Source organism: Colossoma macropomum, unplaced genomic scaffold, assembly GCF_904425465.1.
Source record: "Colossoma macropomum unplaced genomic scaffold, Colossoma_macropomum, whole genome shotgun sequence".
NCBI lineage: Eukaryota > Metazoa > Chordata > Actinopteri > Characiformes > Serrasalmidae > Colossoma > Colossoma macropomum.
Window position 1 is genome coordinate 22,811,738 of NW_023494790.1, and position 22,188 is coordinate 22,833,925.

Below are 22,188 nucleotides of genomic sequence, written 5' to 3' on the forward strand. Positions count from 1 at the left end.
ATTCATTATGCACCAAATATTTTTAATGGGTGACAGGTCTGGACTGCAGGCAGGCCAGTTTAACACCCAGACTCTTTTATCTTAGAGCCATTCTATTGTAATACATGCAGAATGTGGTTTGACATTGTCTTGCTAAAATAAGCAAAACCTTCCCTGAAAAATATGTTGTCTGGTTGGCAGCATATGTTTCTCCAAAACATGTATATATCGTTCAGCATTAATGGTGCCTTCACAGATGTGCAAGTCACCCATGCCATGTGTACTAATGCACCCCCATACCATCACAGATGCTGGCATTTAAACTGTGTGCTAATAACAAGCCGGCTCTTCTCTATAGCCCAGAGGATGCGACACCCATGATTTTCATAAAGAATTTCACATTTTGATTAGTCGGAGCACAGGACATTTTTCCACTTTGCCGAAGATCATGGCAATCCAATACTGGTTTTCAGCCTTGTCCTTTGCATACAGAGATTTGCTGTGATATTAAGTACCATAGATGATGAAATCCCCAAGTTCTTTACAATTTTATGTTGAGAAACATTATTCTTGAATTGCTGCACTATTTGCTGCTCTCTAAGCAGTTTTATACCCAGTCATATCACTGACCTCTTGCCAATTAACTAACTAGTTGTTCCACCAGCCATTTTTCTTTCTACACAATTTTACCAGTGTTTTGTTGCCCTGTCCCAACTTTTTAAAAACATGTTCCTGGCATACAATTCAAAATGTGGATATATTTTTCAAAAAACAATAATTTCTCAAATTCAACATTTGATATATGTACCAATTTCAATTAAATCTAAGGTTCAAATGATTTGCACATCATTGCATTCTGTTTATACACTCCAGGCAGAACTTCTTCCACACACACACACACACACACACACACACACACACACACATACACACACACAATAGAAGGTTATTTAGTGTTGTATTAAGTTATTTTGATTATTTATAAACATTTATATACAAAATGACCAAAATGTACACCTTGTGTAAAATCTATACTTGGTATCTACACTCACTGTCCATTGTATTAGGTCCAGCTACCTTAAAGGTCCACTGTATGGGTGTACAATTACAGACTGTAGCCCGCCTGCTGCTGCACAGTTTATCAGCCCTGCTCTACCCCATTCATCATCTGTCAGTTTCTGACTACAGGATCACTGCTGTTCAGATATTATTTGGGTGTAACACCAATGTTTGTGTAAAAGAAGTAAAGAAGTTCTACTTGGTCTGCGTATTTATGGCTTGCATGTGTGTGTTTGTGTATGTGTATGTGTGTTTGTGCTCATGCATGCATGTGCATATGTTTTTGTATGTGTGTGTGTGAAGGAAAGACAAATAAAGGAGAATTTCAGGGAAACTGGATGTGCTGGATTCTGCTAGTCAGCACATACTCTGTGTGTGTGTGTGTGTAAAGTGGTAATTAAATGTTGATGGTGATTTGTTGAGATATTGGCCTATTCTGTCACTTCATGAAAAACTAACAAACCTGCGAAAAGCCAATTTTTTGCCTCCTGACTCTAAAAACAAAATATTCTCCACCCAGTGTTTCAGCTGTCCACCTGCAACACTAGAAAAGAAAATTATGTTGTAGAAACTTTCCACTTAATTTGCTACCGTTTTGTTGAAATTTTATGTTCACTCATGCACATTAAATATTACAGGAGTGGACACACTGTGCTAAATAATTCCCAAAAATGAGGTTTTTAAGCAAAAAAGATTTTTTGGGGGCTGGTATGGTACAGACGCTCCTCTACACCCAAGACGATAGGTGTCAGTATAGACAGATAAAGGTCTAAGAAAGCTCTCATAGCGGCTATTTCATAAAGCAAAGAAGAGTTTTTGGAGAAACTCGCTTATTGCTCGTTCAATGTATGACACAATATTACAGTGTATTGTAGTGTGTGACACAATATAACAATATACTACAGTTATTTCACAGTTTACAGTACACTAAAAATAGCTTTTTTTTTTACTTCATTCAGGTTTTACCTCGTTATGGTTTTGAAGAGACAGGCGAACGAAACGTAAAGTTACAACACGAGAAATGTATGGAAAACTGATCGGGCACAATAACAGAACAAGTGCAAAGCAGTTTTTGGCGAACATGTCGTCTCTGTGCCTTTTAGCACACTTCAACACCACGTCTGGATGTCTAGGCTAACGGTCCTGCTTTTCTGTAGCAGCACTCATATCAAATAATATATTATACGGATTAATAAATTTTTTTGTATATAGATAATCGTCTCTGCTTGTTCCCTCATAACTGAGAGAAGTGCTCTCTGAAATAAACGTCTTTAAGAAAGAACTTTGTAGAATTTAGACAGGCATCCAGAGACACGTGCAAAATAAGACGACGTGTAAGGTAATGTAGCGTTTTTTAATGAAATATTACTTATTAATATTCTGTATTTTATTCGCTAAAGGATGAAAAAACTAGACAGTCTGGGAAGGTTATACGCTAGATGGCAGTCAAGGGCTAACTGAAAGTTTGGTAGCGTCCTATAAATTTGCATTTTTGCAAGTTTATTAACGCGGAGAAACAGCTACGTGCGTTTAAACGTGTGCAAATGCGTACATTACTAAACTCATTGGGCCAGTAGTTTTTTGACCATACAGTACAGTTTTGCCACCTCCGTGTAGGCTGGTCTGTGTCCTCTGGAATCATAAGCGGTAAACCCTGGCAGTTTAGCACTGTGGGAGGAAGGTCTGTTCGAATTCAGTCACTATAGCTGTTTTTCCCCTTGTGCTTTCTTTCTCTTTCTTTTCCACCCCTTGAGGTGGAGCAATAACGTTTGCCATTGTTGTCATTCTGTGAGCTCAGACTTCCTGGCATCCACACTAAATTATCCAGGGCTTTCTGTGGGAGCAGAAACGGCTCACTGTTCCCCAACAAAAAGGCCATTCACAGCCAGTGGATGGCCTCCCATAGGCAGCCCACAGAGCTGAAGAGACACTAAAGCAGCAGAATAGAGACTGAGGGCTCCCTGTGGAAAATGGCCGCAGTGGGAAATGAGTGTGATGTCATCATAATGAATCTCTCAGTATGTCTCTTTTTATCTCCAGTGTCTCTCTCATTCTGTGTTGCTGTGTTTTACTTCAGCTACTTGTTTTTTTCTGAGATTTTTCTTCATTCCAGAACTCAAACACTACATGTACAAATAGGCGCACACACACACACACACACACACACCAGTAGTACCCCAAAGGACTGTGTTACCATGGAGACATGAAAGCTGTGCAGTGCCTCTGTTCTTTAAACTGGTTTGGACAAGATGAGAGGAGGGCGTAAGGGCCTTTTTACAAAGCTTCTCCGAAATCTTTCAGATAAGGATTTAAAAACGTTCACACGTTTTCAAGCTTTCTGAATCACAGTAACACACAAGGCTCAGCGTTAACTCTGGTGGGAAAGATATGGAAACAAAATGAACAACAAAAAAGTTGTTTTATATAAAAAACGTGAGTTGAACAACAGATATAACTAATTTGATTACACAGCAGGGCAGGAGCAGAGCTCACAAACTTCTCCAGTTCTTGGTTTCTTGGGGTGCTGAAGTTGAACATTCAATTCTAATGTTCTTAATTATATCTACTTACATTTATTTACTGGTTAGATACGTGTAAAGTAGTGCTGTAAATGTTCGTCACTACCTACTGTTGATGTTCATTTGCTTGGTGACTTAAAAGCTATAATACCTACTGGCTTTTTTAATGAGTCTTCTTCATGAGATGAAAAGTGATAAGATAAAAACACTTTAAACACTTATATGAGGCATCTACCATGCATTTATATAAGTTGTTTTATTTAAGTGAGAGTTAGACAATCCTTGATCCACTTGCCTCATCTCATTTATACTCTCCTCAGGGCTAGTGGCCAATGCTGTTGATGCTATTGGATGCTGGCTGCCAGACTCTCCTCTCCCACCAGGTTTGGGCAGTGTCCAGGCATGAGGAGCCAGAGTGGGGGGTCAGACTGGAGCCAGAGCCGAGGCCCCATCCCCCGAGAGCGAGCAGGAAGGGCTGGGAGCGTCCAGAGGAGGAGAGGAAGAGGAGTGGAGGAGGAGACAGGGGAATGGGACATAAAGCAGAGCTCTAAGGCATCCTGCTGCTCCAAGCCATCTCCATTTGTGTAAGTGTGGATATATGTGTGAATGAATCTGTGAACACTGAATGCTGATCATTTTTCTCACTGTTTTCCGGTTATATTCAGAAATATGGATGGCTAAGGGTGTATTACTTCAGTGATAACCACTGGCAATTTCTGATTTATTGTTATATTTTTTACTTAATTTGTTTAATATGCAGGGATATTTTTTCACTCTTACAAAGAGTTAAAAGTTGTTTACATTTTCTGCTGCTCACAATCCAAATAATCCAAACACATACAATGATGTTGAGGTCTGGACTCTGGGGTGGTCAGTCCATTGTTCTGAGAACAGCATCAACCTCTTTGTTTGATTTGCAAATTTTCATCTTTTTGGTTTATTTCCTTTTCTCAATAATGGCTTCTTGACAGATTCATATAGTTCTCAGACACATAGTGTTCTCATAGTGGAAGGATGGACAAAAATACCTTTGAATTTTTTTTAGATCTGAAGCAAGAGGAGTTTGATTTTATCCTCTCTCTCAGAGGAAGTACTGTTAAGTACTGTTTATCTAATGGTGACAGTTTCTGGTGGTCTACCAAGTCTTGCATGGTTGTTAGGTGTCCAGTTTTCTCTGTATCTTTTAATAATTTTTTTATCATTTTTTCCAGTTTTGGAAACTTCTGTTTTTTAATTTATTTTCTTTTGGCTTTCCCTTTCTTTATGCAAGTGGGTTATCGTATATCTAATATCTCACTTTTAAAGCCTATTATTATTGTTATTAATAATAATATTAACATGTGCATTCCTTTATAGGCATACATCCAGCAAACTTTGTGCCACTGCCATTCATTGGTGCCACTCAGATCTTGAGACCACAACAGTTGGACAAAGTGAGTAAATAGTGATGGTTTCCTCTTTTACAAAAACTTGGATGGATGGAAGAGTGTGTGTGTGTGTGTGTGTGTGTGTGGAAACAGCTGTCTCACGCAGCAGAGGGGAAGTGTTCCTCGAAGTCTCCTGTGTTCCATGCGAGCCCCCAGGAGAACATTCCACACCCACTCCACATCCTCCTGCTGGACATGCCTTCTTTGTGCTCATTGTTTCAAATCATGTGCAGTTTGTTCAGACACAGTAAACCACACAAGTATTGACACTCCTCCTATCCCCTGATAGCAAAACAATGCACCACTCAAACATGAAGCATGTATGCTCCTCTAATTCGAAAAAAATATGAAATATTATAGTGATCAGATTTATACAATTTTCACCTTAACCCAAATACTGTTAATCAGCCAAGACACGTTTGGTGTCTGAAGTGTACTTCTTTAGGTTTTCACTGGAGAACAAGACTAATGTTGCTAACAACTAATCAAACGTAATCTACACCAAATAGCAATGTGGATGCCTAACATCACAGACTTGTATCAAACCATGCTGAGTTGCTAAGCAATCTCAAATAGACTTATGTGTACTTACGTGGTTTCTGACACTATATGACATAAATCTATGATATGCACAAAAGAATGTCACATAGTTTTATACTAATGCTGTTTGCTATCTGGTGTCGACCAGAGGAGGATGGGTTCCCCTTTTGAGTCTTGGTTCCTCTCAAGGTTTCTTCCTCTTGCTCTTGGGGAGTTTTTCCTTGCCACTGTCGCCATTGGCTTGCTCATGGGGGCTTGGACCCGGATTTTTCTGTAAAGTTGCTTTGTGACAACACCTGTTGTAAAAAGTGCTATATAAATAAACTTTGACTTGACTTGACTAGTTAAAACCGTAGTAGCAACCTTCTAAAAATCTGAATGTTGACTAGATTTTTGTCCATTTTCACAGATAACATTGTCATACACAGGGCTTGATTGAAAAACAAGTGAAGAAATCATCCCCTCTTGTAAACTGCCACACCCTTTCCAGCCCTTTTGGATTAATGTTGTTAAGTGATACGATTGCTTATCAGTACTGAATTAAGATGTGTATTGTACATAGTTAAATTCCATCCATAGTTGAGGTTTACGCGCCAAGTTGTCTTGAATGTATCTGGAGTACCTCCGGTTCCACCCAGTTGTTTATACCCTCCTTTCCCTTTGATTTGTTTTACAATTTGACCACTGTTCGTGTTGCTGACTTATATTGTCAGCTCCAATGGGAATAACAATAAAAAAGAAAACTTAAGACACAATGTGTCTTGGCTGATCCACTACATTTTGGGTTAGGGGAAAACTGCAACTGTGTAAATGGCTTTATTAAGTTACAGTTCTTAATGGTTAGCCTCTACAGTATGATAATATATTGAAGGTACATCTCCATGTTGTTCATGCAAACTTCAAGCAAGTGAAAAGAAGGCCCATGTGAAGCATAGAGACATGAAGATGTTCTCTGTCAGCTAGCCATCTTAGATCATTAGACAGGGAAGGAAAGAAGGAAGAGGAAGGAGGGAAGGTCCGGCTTCTATTTTTATGAAGTGTGTCGGGGCAGAGGCTCCTGAGTTTGTTTGTGGGTATGAAGGTCACAGAGGCTGCTGGAGTCATCCAGGCGGAAGTGTGTGAGTGTCTGTCGACACGGCACACTCTCCAAGGGCTCTTTATAGGGATTGTGCAGAGTTCATCTTTCCACCCAAACCTTCAGCTAGACCCATTATCCAGTCATTAAACTACCCTACAGTATTATGCATCATTAGATTGGGTGTGTATATGCCTGTGTGGATCTGACATGGTGAGTTGGAGATGGTCTCTGACAGAACTATAGAGTTAAAGTGGTGGGAGGCGGCGTAGGATAGAGACTGAACAAGGGCAGAAGAAACTGAGCTTTTAATTGTAGGTTACAGAGCTGGTGAAAGGGCGGAAGAAAAGGCAGAGAGAATGATTTCCTTACATGGCAGCTAGCAATTTGGTCTAGACAGGATTAATTTGCCACACAGCGTGGCATTTAGTGCAGTTTTCTTTCTGTAGGAGCAAATTAATCACACTTTTTCTTTTGTCCCTTTCCTTTTTTGCTTGTCATTGTCTGTAAATATATATCATACTTTTAATCTTTTGTACCTTTTTCCCCCTCACAGGCACCCCAGCGCCCCCCACACACACACCAAAAAAGAGTGCATCACCATCCTGTGTATGTGTGCTACTCTCTGAAAGTTCACACACGCAAGCAAGCCCCAGCGGTGCAGCACTGTGGTGCTTTGGTCTTGTGAGAGCCACAAGAGCTTGGTGAGAATAATCTTATCAGCTGAGAACAGACCACCACTAACTTCAACTCACAAACAAAAATGTGCTCACACAAACACAGAGAAAGCTGAGAGGATTATTAGGAATCTTTTTAAACAGTCTTGCATTTTCCTTTCTAGACTTTGAACCTGAAGATAAAATTCAAAATGGTTGTGGCTCCACCAAAAAGAGTGAGAGAGAGATTGGAACTGAGGGAAAATAAAGCTGATTTCTGTATTTTGATGAGTATTCACTATAGGAAAGTATTAGAATCTTCACTTCTCAAGCTATAATTACTTGCAGTTGCTGTCAGACCAAAACCTTGAAACTCCTTTTTTTAAAAAACATTTTTTATTATTTTTTCTTTACACCATTCAGATTTCATGAAGAATGTACCAATAGATATGCCTAAAATTTCTTGGTGGTGAAAGTCTTGGTACATTAACTTAATATAAGTTTTTCTTTTTCCTCAGTTTTTTGACATACAAGGTTTTGTTCCAACGATGATGAAATGTTAGTGTGCAAGACACACTGAGTACAGATTGAAAACCCTTTAGTTTGTGGGTGTGGTATTACACTGCCCTGAAGTGTTCTGAATGTCTGAATGCGTGTGAAAACATTTGCATTCCCTCTTCCCATCTCTTCTTCCAAAATCTGGTTTTGTTCACATCTGCACTCCAGTGGACCTAGGAGACACTGGCTGGTGTAAACAGTGGATATTCTTTTAGTGTGTATCTCTAACTATGGCTTTCCAAAGCTACTCAACAGATGGTAATGATAGAAAACAAGCATACACAGGACACGTGGTGAGAAAGAGAAAGGAAAAAAGGGCAAAAGTGTGCAGTGTGGTTGTGAGCATCTTTTTTTTTTAAAGCTCAAGCACACTATTTTATCTTTCCAATGTAATTATGCTTTTCTTTAACTAATTTCTTCCTGATGTGCAATTGAGTACAATGTTTTGCAGGCTATAACAGCTAATACAGCAGTCATACAGTCACACAGTGTAAGATACGTTCAGACTGAAACTACTAATTGAGCGTATGCCTGCTGTAGCCCTGGCTAAGATTAGTATGCAGAGTGTATTGGCACATAAAAGCACAAGAGAAGGAGCGACAAAGTTAGTTTCTTTTAAAACTATGATTTTTAATATTCTGCTATTGCTTTTCAGTACAGAGTTTAGTCCAGCATCCTTTAAAATGTCAGTTCAACACTTTTGCTTAATTTCACACATTTTTTTAAAGATTCAAAGCAGACAAAAATTACTGATAAAGATGTTAATGTAAAGATATATTTAAAATGTTAGTACAAGAGGCAAGAAAAGATTAATCTGATTATATAAACTAAAATGGTTAATAGCTCACACTTTACATGGAAAGGCACAGAAGTCAAGCAACACTGAAACTCAAAAGACAAACCAAATGTCCCAGCAAACTACATTTTACAGTAAATAGGGGTTGCATCAATGGCTGAAAATATGCTGGGTGTAAAATTATAATGTTCCATAGCTCAAAATGATCATAACCCTATTGGCATGTTTACTCACTGAAAGTATCGTCAATATACACAAAGATCATGATCAGCTGACTGAAAAAAACCAAAACTCTCAAATATCAATTTTTGTAATAAGGCATAGAGTTCATATCAGAAAACATGATTTAATGTTATTTCATACATACAAAATATGATAGAAAAATACATTATAAAGTTGTTACAATGGTTATAAATAGGACCATATGTTTCCAATGGAAAAAAATCAAGATTGCTTAAAAAAGGGAGCTGCAGTTCATAGGCGTTTATCATATCAAAGACACGAAATTTCACAGGCGTTCACACACGTACACAGAATACAGACAGACAGACACACACACACATACAAACACAATAATACTGCTGATAAAAGTAAAGAAACTAAACATTAAACTGAAGGAAACACTCTATTACCCAGCACTCCAGTTCTTGAAGTTAATTGAGAAGTTGAGAAACTTGTTGGGTTAAAAAAAAAAAAAAAAACTTTAATGCAGCCTCTCAATGCATTTGCATGATATTTTCTTCTGGTGATTTCAACGAGTCAAAAAAAAAAAGAAAAGATACATAACACTATTAGAATCCCTAGGACTTCAAAAACTATTGCATATATGGCACTACATACAAATGTATCGGCAAAGAGATACTTCCTCCGACAATCCAGTTATAACAACAAAACAAGCAAACCGATTCTTCCTAGTTAATCGGGTTACAAATTATATAACTAAAGTGTTCTAGATTGTTTTTCTTCTCAAATTGTTTGAGATTGAAGTTTCCACGTTAATTCTTGGCCTTGGCTCTGTAATTTGGAAGACCTACTGAAGAAACCTTGATTCAGTTAGCTTGGCAAACATAAATCAATTGCATAGTGTGTTTTAGTTTTGAGATGCCATTTTATCAAGTATTATTTCACAGTTCACTTCTTAATAGCGGAAAACTGAGGGAAAAAACCCTTCACCCTTCACCAATGCTGAATATAATTTACTACAAACAGGCCTAATGTGGACTGCTGAATCCAACTTGCTTTGCTAATTCATGCAAAAATAGTGACCAAATGACATCCAAGAAATAGTTTCAACAAGTGACTGTTATGGGAAGCTAAGTCTTAACGGCTGTGTTGACATGGCCTTGGTAGTTGTGTGGCAGAAGATCCAAACAGTTATCACACCTCTAGTCTAGACACATTATTGAAAACCAAAGTGAGCATCACAAAGTAACTAATACAACTGTAGGTTAACACATGGCAGAAGTGTGTTGATTAGGAATAAAGGCAAAGCGTACATTTTAAACATTAGAACAAAAAAAAATCTGAATGTGTTCTGCATGTATTTGCATGCCTCCCATTTTTACTAAGATGTGGGGGGACTTACACGTTATACCTGATATGCTGTCATAAACACTGATGGATATTCGTACTCAATGATCATATGTAAAATAAGGCACTTTGAAAGTTTTTGATTTAAAAAAAAAGAAAAGACGCTGTTTTGGTCTCTAAAATCTCTCCATCGTTGTAAAGAAATAAATGTTTTTTTCTTTGTTCATCACATTTTCACAATACTGTAGTTCCATACAAAAAGAATCTATTGTGAAAAATATAGTAATTTCCCTTGCAGCACCCTCATATCAAAAATGTATTAATTAGTGTTCAGTGTCTTTACACTTATTCTTATCACTGGATGCACTTCAGTATCTTTGCGAACAAGAAGCTGATAGGCAAGCATGGCTTTAACTCCCCCGCCCCCCCATGTACATTTTGCCTCGAAGTTATCTTCAAAAAAACATTTGCATTTTCTTTCTCCCTCACGAGCATGCCGATCTACATGAACACCCACATCACACAATCACACTGAAGTCATTGCTTCATTCCAGGGTGGTCCCCACAACAGTTTAGCCAATGTGACAGTTAATGCTCAATCTCTAATGTTTGTTAGGAGAACTGTCTGCAAGAGTGAGAGCTGGTGAGTGTGTGCACGTGAATGAGTGAGGGAGAGTGGTAATGGAATTGAAGGGTTTGTTCCAGACCATATTATTGCTGTATGACGCTTCAGTGCAGATTGTGGAGACTAGATCACCTGACCATGGAGGTCCTCAGTTTGTGGAAGTGGGCAGTTGTTGATTTCAGGGGGTGTTGGGTGGCGTAGTGTGGCCGTCACTGCTTCTGCGCTGTGTTAAGCGAATTAAAGCTGCTTCCGGGCTCACCAGCAGGCCGCGAGTACAGACAAGCGAAGGACGAGAGCCAGAGAACTGGTCAGCAGACAGGCAATGGTCAGGTCATCATTGGGTGAAGAGTTGAGAGCTCATAGGGTCATTGGTTAGTTGCCGGTGGCGGCTGGGTGGTTAGAAAACAAACAAACAGACAGGTACAAAGAAAGGGAAAAATAAAACAAAAAAAGACATAGGAGGACACAAAAGAAAAAAGATAGAGAAGGAGATTAGTTTCAGCTAGTGACGGTTGGATGACAACATGACATTACTAATCAGAGCTACTGTCAGAGAAACTGCTCAACATCTACATTAACACTGCAAAATCATGAAGGCCTCATGATTTCACATAAGAGCCCAACTCCCAGGTGAAAATGGTTAAAGAAGCAGAGAGGCAAATCAATTACAGAATTCAAATTAAACTAACACCACTTAATGGTTAGTAGCAGTCAACAAAAAATCTGATGATTCGATGTGATAGGTAGTCTTGATTAAACAGGGTAAATGAATGGCTCGTTCTCTGACTGCTATTAAGCATTACAGTGCTTGTTCAGTCCAAAGCAACAAAGCTGCTAGTGATAATGGGTTTGAATTCATGAGTAGTTAAAGAGATGTGATTGTAGAAAATTGAGAGATATAAAAAGATACCATCTATTTCTGCAGAATAAAAAAAAGTGTTCATTTTTTTGACTCAGTCAAACTTTATTGTCTTTAAAATTTGTCTATTTACAATAATATGAAAACACAATGCTAACGAAACAGAATAACACTAAAACAACTACTGAAGTCAGGGCTAGAGTAAAGAAGAGGAAACAATACACAAGACTACTATTTACCAAAACTAATAAATTCTTAGGATAGAGAAAAAGATAAAAAATGACAATGATTCTGTAATAAATTTTCTATGATGTATCTGAAAGTGTATCCCCATCATTTTCAGAAACATGGTTTTTGTCAATTTCCTCTAGCACATATTCCCTATTCCTTCACATATACAATATAGTCTTAATTTCATAAATGTTCGATGCTTTATAGTTAGACATATTGTTTTCATAAACTTAAAAAAAAAGACCACACAAGTAAATACTATGTTCTTTTCACACAAGACAATGGAAAAAATGACAAGAGCAAAAACGTTTACAATAAAACAAAACATAGAAAATGGAATATTTCTTCAGTTCATCTGTTCATATTGTGCCAACAGACAAGGTGTGAGTTTCCCAAAAACATTTTAACGTTTTAACATTTAGTATAAATTGTCCCGAGACTTTTGACAAATGAATATGATCGTATAGATCTAATGCTTGGAGGAAACTCACACCTTGCCAAGTTAGGAACCACCCTGTCCTAAGTCCATCACAGACCGTTCACACCTAACCTTTCATGAGGTTTTATCGTTTTGTCTTTTTCTGACATTTTTTGCTTGGCGATTTAAAAGATTCAGTGCAAACTATTTGTGCTGTATTTTTTATGAGGAGGTATTTTTTGCATGGGGAGTAATTGAGAGTTCATAAGCACTTCTAATGGTTGCTGAAATGAGATGATTATCAGCTGCATTTGAAAAGCAATTATGCTCAGATTAACTTCTTATGAAGACTCTCCTCCTCAAACAAGTCATACCCTTCATAATTTTGTCAAATCACTCCCATGTGACACTGACCAAGCCCTTTATTTTACATGCAGAGGCCTTGAAAGAAAGAGAGTACTACTTTCCTAATATGAGGTTTCAGCTCTGATAGAATCTGTGTGTGATGAGCCAATAGGATTTCATACTGCTAATGCTTGCTGAAGTTGATCTATTGCGTTACTTTTTATCAACTGGGCTCAGAGGTCATGGGCAGTAGGCCAGATGAGGCAATTTGACTTTCTGTGCAATTTCACAATTGTTTCTCATTAATCTGGTCAGTTTTGTTTGTCGGTTATGTGTTAAGATCTTACGGTGCTAATTTCAATTTTATATCGAATCAGTAGGATTTCACATTTACCATAGGAATCATTGCTATTATATGTACAGATTTGGCACACTCAATGTTGTTCAATATGACTAATATAGTGTAGTTTCATTAATGTGTTGTAGTTTCATGAGCCATCTCTGTAAGGTGGTTCTTTAATTTCCCTTATGGATATGGTTTATTTTTACTTAAGGCATAATACAAAATAAAAAATCATCCTGGCCCAAACTTAAAGAAAGTAGTACTTATGAGTGACAATTAAAATAATAATATATATTATTAGTGAATAATATATATATATATATATAACAGATCATAATACAAGAAGTTCATGAAATGCAATAAAATTATAAATATGTGAAACGAAATAGTTAAGACAATGATGACTGCTAAAGGAGTTCTGAATGTCAAACAATAGGGCTTGAGTCTTCAGTATTAGAAAGACTTTCCATGGATGAAAGGCTGTATCAAAGCTCTGAACAGCTTCTAACATGCTGTGCAAGCCTGGTGTAACATCGCATAAGATGCAATACTGGGTTTACTAAATACAGTACTGGAAAAGTTGTTGCGTGGAATCCAACATTGCATTAAATTTGTTACACTCTTTTGTAATTAAGTTGGTCTTCAAATATCAGCAGACTTGTTCTTGTAAACATGATCAATAAAATAAATCTCCTTTATAAATTAATCTGAAAAAGTAGAATAGAATTTTATGAACAAGGAAAAAAAAAACTGAGGAAGTTTCTCAAATGCCAAATAACTGGCTGAATGGAATAGAGTAGGCGCGAATGTACATTAGAGTCAAAACAATTAACAGCTAAAGACAGTGAGAGTGTGGACTTGACATCAACAAAATGAGGAAAAGAAACAGAGAAGCTAATAACTTTGCTCCATCACCCTTCATGGACTGGGATAATGTTATCCCACGGTCATCAGTATAATGGAGCTCAAGTGAACAGTTCATTTAACTTTCAACAACCCAAACAACTCTTTCTGTGACTTGAACTCAAAACATGCAGTGTGATAAACCCATTCCGGATGTAACAAATTACACTAAGCATGATCAAACCTACATAACAGTGTCATTAAGCTGTATTCCACAGTCCTCCTTTATGCTTATGTTTAAGACACGAGTTGGCCTAAGTGCTAACACCTGTTGTATTTCTGTTTTTGTAAGGGTTATAATAATCTTAATGGCAGCTTAGTGACATTTTTATGTAGGTGTTATATGGCCTAAATATAAAGTGTTACTGGTTTACACCATGTCCAGTGCTTCCCCAACTCGTGCACATGTTCAGAAATACTTGATCCAAACACACATCAGCACACACACACACACACACAATATTGCAGTTTCTAGATCAATACATCTGTCATACATGTAGTGTTGTGTAGGTATGTGATCTCTGTGTGACGTCTAAAAAATTGTCACTTTGTGGTGTGTGATAAAACTGAAAATGTAACCTTTATTAGAGACACACACACACACATACACACACACACACACACACAGTATTGCTTGAACACCGGGGCTAAACTAACCTCTTTCTGCGGTCACTACCCTTTGGTAAGGATGGACGCGCATATCCTGCCTTCGTACTTTAGTAGTCACTGCACCTGCTCAGAGTGCAACATTACCAATAGAACAGAAATCAACATCATGATAATTAATCATTAAAACACATCAAAACAACAGTTTCATCTTCACATAAAGGAAAAAAAAAGACAAACATTTAACACAACAAGCTTGTAAGACCCAATAACTCATATGAAACGATGAGAATGGTTTCTATTAGAAGCTCAAAAGCTGTTTTCAAAGTGCAGCAATCTGCCATTACAAATTGTATATACATCTGTAATTTCAAGGAGGTGACATAAGACCACAAGTGTTTATTTGCTCTGCTTATCTGAACCACGCCAACAGAGCCCTTTAAATCCTCCCACTAATCAGTCATAACATACAAAATGCTTTTAATAAGATGGATACATTTCAGGCAGATCCCTGTAGACAGATTTATGTTAGCCCACTGTGAGTGCTTCATTCAACTCATTATTCCAATTCATAACACAAAGTCAGCTATAATACTGATCGTTCTCTGAGGAAACTCAGAGTTGAGGCAAGCACAGGGATTGCACCTGACATGGGCTCGAACTGTAGGCTGCAATATTATTCAAAGAACACTGAGAGTGATAAATTTAGTTAATCTTCAGTATTCTACGCATCAGTTTTAATTTGTAAGTCAAAGATGAACCAATGAAATAGAAAAAGTCTGGAAGTTAAGACCAGTGTAAACATCAGTAGTAACAATATTTTATATTTGTTTGTTCTTTAGCTAACACACTGTTAGGGGTCCTTGTTGTTTAATGTTCACTTGTTCTGTGACAGCTACAAAAACAAAGCATGTTAACACTTGTGATGGATGCAGACTGTCCACGAACATTACTAGCCCTTTGTTGGGAAAGCCATACCTAAAAAAATGAGAGTGCTGAAATTAGTCTATTTGGTACCTGAAAAAAATCAAGTCAACAAAAGCAGCTGCCTCCACAAGATTTCTTTTTCAATGTCAAAAGCCTGTATAAGTGCATGACAAAAAACAATACATTTCCAAAAGTATTCAGACACATCTTCTAATTAGTAAACTCAGCTACTCTAAATTGAGCTGGTTGCTGACAAATCTGCCATTAGAATGGGATGCAAATGTGCCTAAGGTCACCAAGCCCATGTGTATAAAGCCCCCCAGCATTAGGCTGTGGAGCATTGGATCTGTGTTCTCTGGAGTGATGGAGAACTCTGAAATATTTTTATTGGAGTGCTGTTTGTTTTTCAGACCTAATCATCCAACATCAGAGTACTTGATCTTGTTCATTCTCTTCTGACTGAATGCAATCAAATTATCACAGTTTTGTTTTAAATATCTAGTGTAAAACCTTCCGAGAAGAGTAGAGGCTGTTACTGCAGCAAACGGAGGACAAACTCCCTATAGATATTCTTGATTTCAGAAGAAACATAGGCATGTGTCTGCAAACCTTTGGACACGTAGTGTTTTTCACGCACTACCAGTCAAAAGGCTAAAATCAATGTTGTCAGTAATGTAAAACATAAACATTTTAAAAATTGAATGCAGATAAAATGTATGAAATGAAAATTTTAAAACTTAAAACTTCATAAATTTCAATGAATTAGCAGGATCATAGAAAGCTTTAAAAATGAAATAAAACTGATCCAGATTAATGCAGCTGTAGATTAATTATAATAGAATAATTAATAGAATAATAGAAAGTAAAATGGTGATCTTGAGGCTAACTTGACAAAATTACTGTAAATAGATAATAATGTATTTTAGTGTATTAGTTATTACTATTACTAATTTAATAGCTTATGTAGTTCCTGAAATACTGAATAAAACATCTAATAGTACCCTTAGTGTATAGTATATAATATTTTAATTTGCACTGTATAAGCTACCATTGTATGTAAATGACAAATTATTAATATCATAAGTGACTCCAAACTTTCAAACAATAGTGTACGTACAATTTAGCAATACTGTTTTCCCTACAAAACACACCTGTATAGTTAAACCTACTCACCTAATACACCACTGGAGTCGATGGGATACTCAAGGATGGAGGTGGCAGGGGCCAGGGTGTAGGGGTACTCGTATGGGGTGTAGATAATGCCTGACTCAGGGGTCTGAGGCACCAGGGTGGCGGCGGGGTGAGGGGTGCCCGTGGGCATGATGGCGGAGGTTTGGATCTGTCGGATGAGGGGCATGAGGGTGGGGGCAGCAGGGGCAGGAGCACGAAGGGCGGCGGTAGGCATCACAGGGGAGGGGCCGGTGATGATGCGGGGAGCCTGGGCAGTGGCGGCCAGAGAGAACGCCAGGGCTGCTATGGGGGGAAACAGGAGCCACACACACAAGAGAACACATGTACAAGGAGATGTCAAAGGAGGAAGGACAATGAATAAATAACGAACACCTTACCTCATCTTGCCTTGTCGAAAAAAGGCAAATACAGAGAGACATAAAGCAGTGCTCTATGCACACAAAATACTACCATTGTCAGTCAAATGCTCTGAAATCTTCATAAGCATCTAAGAAGATGAACACTGTAGTATCCCATGTCTAACACCCTAATCTAGCTGGATTAGTTTTACCTGGGCAGATACTATAAATTAAGCGATTTCCAACAAGATCAGTAATTTTTAACTAGAATAAATCTGTAGTGTTTAGTATGATGCTATAATGTCTGGACAAGTTTTACATAATTATTTCAAAGTGAATGACCTTCTGAAACTAGCAGAATCTTGAGGTACCTCAGTAATAATGTTTTAATCAACCTCATGGTAATAACAAAACCTGCTAACAGACATGGCTTTGTGTGTTACTGTTATTGAGAACAGTGTCTGTTGCTTAACAATGTGCATTGTGGTAATCTGTGATAATTTGGGAGAACCGCTGTGGGGAAAATGCTTGATCCTGTCAAATAAAGCATTCCTTGCAAAATTTTCCTACACAACCTTCTCTGGTACAACTAATCCAGCTCCACCAGTGCTCATGACAGGAAAAAAACAGAGAAATAGAGGTCAGTCTAGACAGGCTGGCTGTACTGTGGATGAGTTATAAAGAGGGTTGTTCTTACGTGACTTGACATTGGCATCTCGGTACGTGCCGTTGAGGATGGCCAGCTCCATCAGCTGCATCTTTTTCAAGCTGTCTTCACCCTCAGCCTGCCAACACACACACACACACACCAACACACTCGTTAATTTTTACTACATACAAAAATAAATTCTAAATAAACCAACATACATCATAATGTGATAACTGCAAAAAGCAATCATGGCAGGGGCCTCTGGAAAAAAAACGAACAGGGATGGTACTTTCAAATGGTCACAGTTTAATGTTCTTTCAAACAAGGCAGAAACAGGCGTTCAGCAAAAGGCATGAACTATTTACTTTTAGCACAGTGTGTCAAATACTTTAAAGGTTAAGTTCAGCTGTCTGTTTTCTGAAAACTCAAATCTGCGTGTTGCAGTGGTGCTGGGTCTTAGCAGTGTTAGGCTTGTGGTGTGTAGACAGGCTAGGGTTTCATACTTGCTAACATACTGAGTATGAATTACTTCAGCACTGTCCAAACAAGCCAGTCCCAATGAAAACGCAGAGTACAGGGGTTAAAGAAACAGATCGTGTTTCCCTCAGCAGTCTGCAATCAGCACCTTCTCTCTCACTTTCTCTTGCTCCTCTCTTTCTGCTGCTTCGCTCTATGCCACTCAGTCTTTCTCTCTCTCCTTTTTTTCCTCAGTCTGTTTTCTCTCTCTCTGCTCTTTCACTCTGATCATTCCTGTCTCTCACGCTCCTTTCGGTCCAAATCCTTTTCTCTCTGTTTCTCAATATGTAGTGCAAATGATGAACCAGTGTTTCCTCAATAGTTAAGTTTCTATCTGCTTTCTGCACAAATTTCAAGAAATAAAATGAAACTGCTTTAAAAAAGTTTGCAACGTTTGCTGCCCAGCAGCTTCTTTCCTTCAAACTGACTTTTAGCGATAAAAAAAATGCTTGTTAAATATTGTTACTATTGATGTAATGACATCATTTCCTGCCAACAAATTATTGTCATATAAGATTTGGTTTCTGGATTGGAAAAAGTTCTCTAAGCTCTAATTTCATGGATGTCATATTTTTTTTTACCTTTGGCTTCCCTGACTTCCCCATAACCTGCTATTTAGGAAATCTTATTAGTTTTATTTTATATTTGAATTTTTTTCCCATCTGAACCATTTCGTAAGATCATGTGTCTCTGCCATAAAAAGCTGTCTGCAGATTTTCCTTTTAGAAAGGCAGCAGCATTTTCTGAACATCTCTCTCTGCAAGTGTCTTCTCCAAGAAATGTTTCCAAAGTAGGTTTTCGCAACATTTTAGGTATCAACAAACCATTTATCCACTACAGTTGAACTGTTCACCTTCTTAAAGTATTACCAATAGTTTGTTTCCATAGCCTACGTCGACAAATTCTGAAGTACTGAAATATTTTTCATAAAAATCCTTTGCATGGAAATTAAAAAAATAACATATGTGAACATCTCATATCCAATGGGCCAATATTAATGGTCCAAAATTATTTAGCACAAAATCTTGTTAGATTAACATACAGTCGTATGCAAAAGTTTGAACGTCCCCCTAAGCTAAAATAAGTTAACCTATCCTCCTCAGGGAAAAAACTTATAAATATAACATTTTTCTGCTAATTATAGTGAAAAATTACTGTATATTTGCTGAGTTTAACATATTGGAAAAAAAGAAAAAAGAAACATATTGGAAAAAGAAAAAGCCAAATTTTATGTTTTATTTTCAACAATATGGTAAATAAACAGTAGTTGTGCATTAAAAAGTGCAGAAACTTTATTTTCACTTCATTTTCACAAATCAGTAAAACATGATTTAACCAGGGGTATGTGATGAAGACAAACCACAGGGCGTCAAAACATTTGCATATGACAGTATAATGAAGTTAAGAACATTTTCTTTTTTCTGTGAAGTTACCATTTTGTTTTATTACAGCAGTGACAATATACAAAATACTTGCCATCAGCAAACTGTATGTTAGTAGTAGTAGTTCTCGTTACCCTTTTAAATGAAACTGACCATGACAGCACTGGCTACTCAGTAAAGGCCATGTACAGATGCTTTGCTGTGGAGCTGAATCACTAAGCTGGGATTTTTATGTGCTGCTGGATATTGCAGTGCGGAGTTCAGGCCAGGTCAGGGTCCGCTGGAGCAGACAGCCCACAGAATGATCTAAACTATGTCAGCAAGCACAGAGGCGAAAGAAAAGCAGAGCCATTCAGAGAGGGATCAGTCTGTGTGTGCGTGTGTGTGTGTATGAATATGCCCTTTGCCTACACTGCTGATTTCTGCTTGTCAAATGGCCTCAAGCCATGATATGGGCCAGCATGGGCAGTGATGAGAGAATTCCGTTAAGTCTAAAGTGCAGCTTATGCGTGACTGTGAGCTCAACAACATAATAATGGCCCACCTAGAAGATTTTCACCCTTTTGAACTGAACCATTTAAGCAAAAGACATTTCAAAGATATTTGTCACACCACACTCTACTAGAGGATGGCGTGGTCACCCACACAGACAGCCTGCAAAAATAGACAGCTGGTTATTTTTAGTTGTTTGTGGAATCCACTCCTATCCTGTTAGTCTTGGGTGGAGGTGGTGGAAGTGCATTGTTAAACAGGACTGTGTGTGTCTGTGAGTGTGTCTATGTCTGTGTGTGTGTGTGTGTGTGTGTGTGTGTGTGTGTATTTACTTTTTTATTTTTTTTAGCATAAACTAATCTCTTAAAAGCAAACATGGAGGCGTAAGGGGAAAGAAGCAGCAGTGGGGCACAAACAGGACAGCAGCTGTCAAGTAAACAATTTTGATCACAAAGTAGCGAGACACTTGAATTTATTCTCTGTTCAAAGTGAATAAGACACTCTTCCTTTTGACTTTGGGTGGACATTTATTGGTAGATGATATGTTTTTCAGCAAAAGCAGGGAAAATTATTATCAATCCGATATTACAGCAAACAACTACAACTGATAACTTGTCTCCCTGTTTGTCTCGCATATTTATGCTGATGTACATACAGTCATATACAAACATTTGGGTGCCTCTATTAAAATGACATTTTGTTCATTTTCTAATTGAAAATAAAATTATCTATAGAGAAGACACTTCTGCACATTTTAATGCACAATTACTGCTTATTTGCTGAATGTAACATACTGGGAAAAAATAAAACAAAGTTATGGCACATTCATATTTTATTTTTTTCCCAATATGTTAACTATGTTAAAAAATTAACTAAAACTTTGCAGAAAAAAATTGTCTTGTTCCCTGTAGATGATGTGTTAACTTACTTTCACTTAGAAAATCAACAAAATGTCATCTGATTGGGGGCGTTCAAACTTTTGTTTAAGACTGTATAGTCACTGTAGTCATTAAAGTTTTGACAAAATGTTACTGCAGATGTAATCTAATGCACAAGAGATGGAAAAGATGAGGGTGGATTATTTACCACCACACAAAAACTTAAAGCTGCATCAAAAAGTGCATCCATTGTTCACCTTTTTTTAGAATTATTCTCAATGACCCCTTTTACTCTATTATAATCAGTGGATCTAACTCTGCTCCTGCGGGAAAAAAATACTTTGACATAAACAAAGCATTGGTCTTTACATGAATAGTTCTTTAAAGACCAAAAGCGGTTCTTCTTTGGCATCACTCCAAGGACTCCTTTTTGGCACTTCATTTACACGAGTGAAACATGCATAACATTAAAACAACGCTGAATAGCAATAGACTATTTTACTATGAGTCATATGCCATTTTTATTTGTTTCTGCTTTATTACAATATACCTATAAAGTATCCTTAATCTATTTAAAAATATTGAATTGAATAAGACCTTTTTGCCATTTTGACTTAAAATATCTGATCTTTGGAAACTCAAATGTCACTGGATGTATCTTCGGTAAGGATTTCTCATATAGAGAACACGAGCAGCACCATGTTTATCTGTAGCCAGCACTTCCTCATGTCAACAGTGCTAAACTTTAGAGAGAGCTTAGCCTCCATTCAGAACTAACGTGTCACAGAAAGGGCACAACTGTCAATCACGGATCAGCGGATACCCGTGAGCGTTTCCATGGCAGCAGCATTTGGAGTGTGTTCCCCCTCTCCCTGCCACGATAAAGCCCCATTTCCAGCCAGAATTACGCAGACTGTTCAAACGTTCCTTTCTTTTTTATTCTATTCATCGCCAGCACTTAAAACTGCACTTCTTTCCTGCAGTGAAGACTGCCACTGACTTCCAAGGTCTTCTCCTCTCCACCGCCATTTGTGTGTAACTTCAGACAAACATGTAAAGCTTTCCCTGCACAGAAAACTGGAATTTAGAGTAGCCCCTAGTTCATACACTAGGGTGCATAGTTCTGCATATTTTCTTTTTGTCTTTAGACCTTGGTGGATTTCCACTGGCATCTCCTGCTAACCTGCTGTCACTTCATTAAGACCTGCAGCTTCATTACCATTCAGCTCTGAGCCTGACAGCAACACGGAGGCTTCTGAAGGCCCCAGTGGGGGCCCAGAGTCTCGACCTCTCTGTCTCGTGCCCCTCATTAAATTTTTAAGCACAGGTAATTAAGCCCATTAAAA

At 37.8% G+C, this 22,188-nt stretch overlaps 1 protein-coding gene and 1 long non-coding RNA gene across 7 annotated transcripts in view; one reads left to right on the forward strand and one right to left on the reverse strand.

The window, feature by feature from the left end:
* The first annotated feature begins 4,055 nt into the window (after positions 1–4,055).
* LOC118808839 lies at positions 4,056–7,325 on the forward strand. The gene is made up of 3 exons (XR_005007312.1): positions 4,056–4,141; positions 4,914–4,990; positions 7,156–7,325. It is a non-coding gene; the product is annotated as an uncharacterized LOC118808839 (long non-coding RNA).
* Positions 7,326–8,422: 1,097 nt separating this feature from the next.
* The window catches only part of qki2 (QKI, KH domain containing, RNA binding 2), a 36,609-nt gene continuing 22,843 nt past the window's right edge, over positions 8,423–22,188 (reverse strand). The window contains exons 5-9 of one of the 6 annotated variants that reach the window (XR_005007360.1): positions 17,623–17,710; positions 16,570–16,869; positions 14,521–14,595; positions 10,008–11,153; positions 8,423–9,922 (exon numbers count right to left, since the gene is read on the reverse strand). Coding sequence is in view for 3 of the 6 variants with exons in the window: in XM_036572585.1 (XP_036428478.1) it covers positions 11,137–11,153; positions 14,521–14,595; positions 16,570–16,869; positions 17,623–17,710 (480 nt within the window). In the remaining 3 variants the exon portion in view is untranslated. Of the gene's footprint in view, positions 11,154–14,232; positions 15,448–16,569; positions 16,870–17,622; positions 17,711–22,188 lie in introns of those variants that run through there. The other 5 variants (XR_005007362.1, XR_005007361.1, XM_036572586.1 and 2 more) reach the window with 5 other exon arrangements.